The 2,569-nt window shown below is 40.8% G+C and overlaps 1 protein-coding gene across 1 annotated transcript in view; it reads right to left on the reverse strand.

Annotated features, from left to right (window-relative positions):
- PTPN13 (protein tyrosine phosphatase non-receptor type 13) overlaps nucleotides 1-2,363 on the reverse strand; it is a 303,937-nt gene extending 301,574 nt beyond the window's left edge. The window contains exon 1 of the mRNA XM_042782048.1: nucleotides 2,249-2,363. Coding sequence (XP_042637982.1) covers nucleotides 2,249-2,363 — 115 coding nt within the window. The remainder of the gene's footprint in view (nucleotides 1-2,248) is intronic.
- Nucleotides 2,364-2,569: the final 206 nt, after the last annotated feature.

A 2,569-nucleotide genomic window follows, 5' to 3' on the forward strand; every position in this document is an offset into this window, starting at 1 on the left:
GATGATGGGCTCAAGTATAGCAGGGATTGTGGGGCTGGTGCGGGATCGGGCAGTGTTTCGTTCTGCTGTGCATGGGGTCGCTATGAGTTGGAAACGACTCGACGGCACTTAACAACAACAACAACATGGTAACCAGAGCTCTGGTGGCATAATGCCTAAGGCATTTGACTGCTAATCAGAAAGTTGGTGGTTCAAACCCACCAGCCACTCCGTGGAAGGAGTAAAAATTTACCGCCTCAGAAACCCAAAGGGGATCACTATGAGTCAGAATTGACTCAGTGGCAGTGACTTTGGTTTTTTGTTTATGGTAAACAGCTCCCACTGGACAGTGCTTAAGACACAGCTGCCTTACAATTCATTTTAAAACACATCCAGTAATTCTACTGTAATCTTCCAGTACATTAAACAATAATTGCCTTTCAATGATATTCAATCTCTATGAACATCACAAAATTTGAAGAAAGGAAAGACTTCTTAGAACTCATCATAAGCAAGATACTTTATATTCTATAAGTCATGGTCAGGGCTCAGGGCAGTGATCCTACCATTGACATAATATAACGAGATATTCTCAAATCTGTTGCAAAAGACCTCTCTAAAGTCTTAAAAAGCAAAGATGACACTTTGAGGACTAAGGTGTGCCTGACCCAAGCCATGGTATTTTCAATTGCCTCATATGTATGCAAAAGCTGGACAACAAATAAGGAAGACCGAAGAAGAATCGATGCCTCTGAATTATGGTGTTGGCAAAGAATTCTGAATACACCATCCACTGCTGCAAGAACAAACAAATCTGTGTTGAACAAAGCACAGCCAAGTGCTGCTTAGAAGCGAGGGTAGGAAGAGTCTCTTGTACCCTCGTCGTGCTAACAGGGGGAAACAATCTCTGGAGAAGGGAGGATATCATGCTTGGTAGAGAACCAGCGAAAAAAAAAAAAAAAGAAGAAGACACTAACCGAGATGGATTGACACAGTGGCTGCAACAATGGACTAAAACAGAACAACTGTGAGGACAGGGCTGGGCTGGGCAGCATTTTGTTCTGTTGTACACAGTGTCGCCATGAGTTGGAACTGACTCCACAGCACTGAACAGTAATAATAACAGCATCAACTCTCTGTTCTCTGAGCATCTGTAGTACCTATTGTCTGTATTACTAATTTGGCACCGACAACCTTGAAAGATGAGTTGGGGCCGACTCAATGGCAAATAACAACAACAACAACAACAACACCTTGAAACAAGGAGCTCTGGTGGCATAGTGCCTAAGGCACTTGACTGTTAACCAGATGCTGGCAGTTCAAACCCACCAGGCACTCCTCGGAAGGAAGGTGGGGCAATCTAATTCCGTAGTGATACTGACTCAGAAACCCAAGGAGGGGTCGCTATGAGTCGGGTTCAACTCAATGGCACATAACAACAATACCACCACCTTGAAACAGTACACTCTTCATATGCATCTGTCTGAACTGAATGAATCCATTTAGGACAACAGTGACACCTACTTATTTGGATTTTCCACACAATGCCTTACATGTATGAGATGTTTCTTAAATATTAATTGACTGAGTGTTGTTGTTGTTATGTGCCATGGAGTCGGACCTGACTTATAGCAACCCCTCTTTGAGTTTCCGAGGTGGTATCACTATGGAAGTAGACCACCCACCCTTCCTTCTGAGGAATTGACTGAGCATTAATGATTAATTGAATAATTCCACCAACAAAACCTTCCTTCAACAATACCTTTGGAGCATGGCTAACTGCTCCACATTCTGGAGTGCCTATACTCTTGGTAGCATAGGCAATTTTCTGAAAAATTAAAGTAAGACAAATGAAGCAACAAAATTTATTTTAAAAGGTTAATTTTAGGTAAATGGTATTAGACAAAATGAGTAACTTTTCTTTAGACTAATCACAGATACTTGAACAGCCAGGTTATAAGAAAATTAGGTTGGCCTCAAAACAGTTTTATTCAAGTTCCTGTTCTCGGATTGAAAAACAAGACCAACACAGCTTTACCATAGATCCCTAAATACTCTTCTTGCCCAGGGCTCTAGACTCTCTTGTACTCAATCAGTGGTTACCTCCTACATCACTCAAAAAAGTACACAAGGCTCCAAAGCTTTAGCAATTCTATCCTCAATGTTCTCAAAATTTATATAACAAAGACCTCAAGGGCTTTTTTAAACACCTCTTCCTGGATTCCACCTGATAACTCAAAAAAAAATAATAATAAATAAAACAGCTTACCTTTTCTGAATAACTCTTGTAGACTCTCTGCACTCTGATTTAATACAGCCCATATTTCTTCTTCTTGCAGTGGTCCACCCCGAACCTCCAGGGCCTCTGCTAGTGACACATGCATATTACCTAGGACACAAAGGTAACAGATGATCTACACATCAGCAAATTGACTCCATTTGCACTTGCAGTAGTAAAAGCGGCAACCTAAGCCTCCTGTCTATTTAATTACTCAACATGGCTTTAAATTTGAATAAAATCTTATAGCCTCAAACACATAGAGAGTAAAGAACTGAAGAAAAAAATCTCTTGAAATAACCACTTTCCTTA

Source organism: Orycteropus afer, unplaced genomic scaffold (genome assembly GCF_000298275.1).
Source record: "Orycteropus afer afer isolate SDZICR_OR568_19922 unplaced genomic scaffold, OryAfe1.0 scaffold00227, whole genome shotgun sequence".
NCBI classification, from domain to species: domain Eukaryota; kingdom Metazoa; phylum Chordata; class Mammalia; order Tubulidentata; family Orycteropodidae; genus Orycteropus; species Orycteropus afer.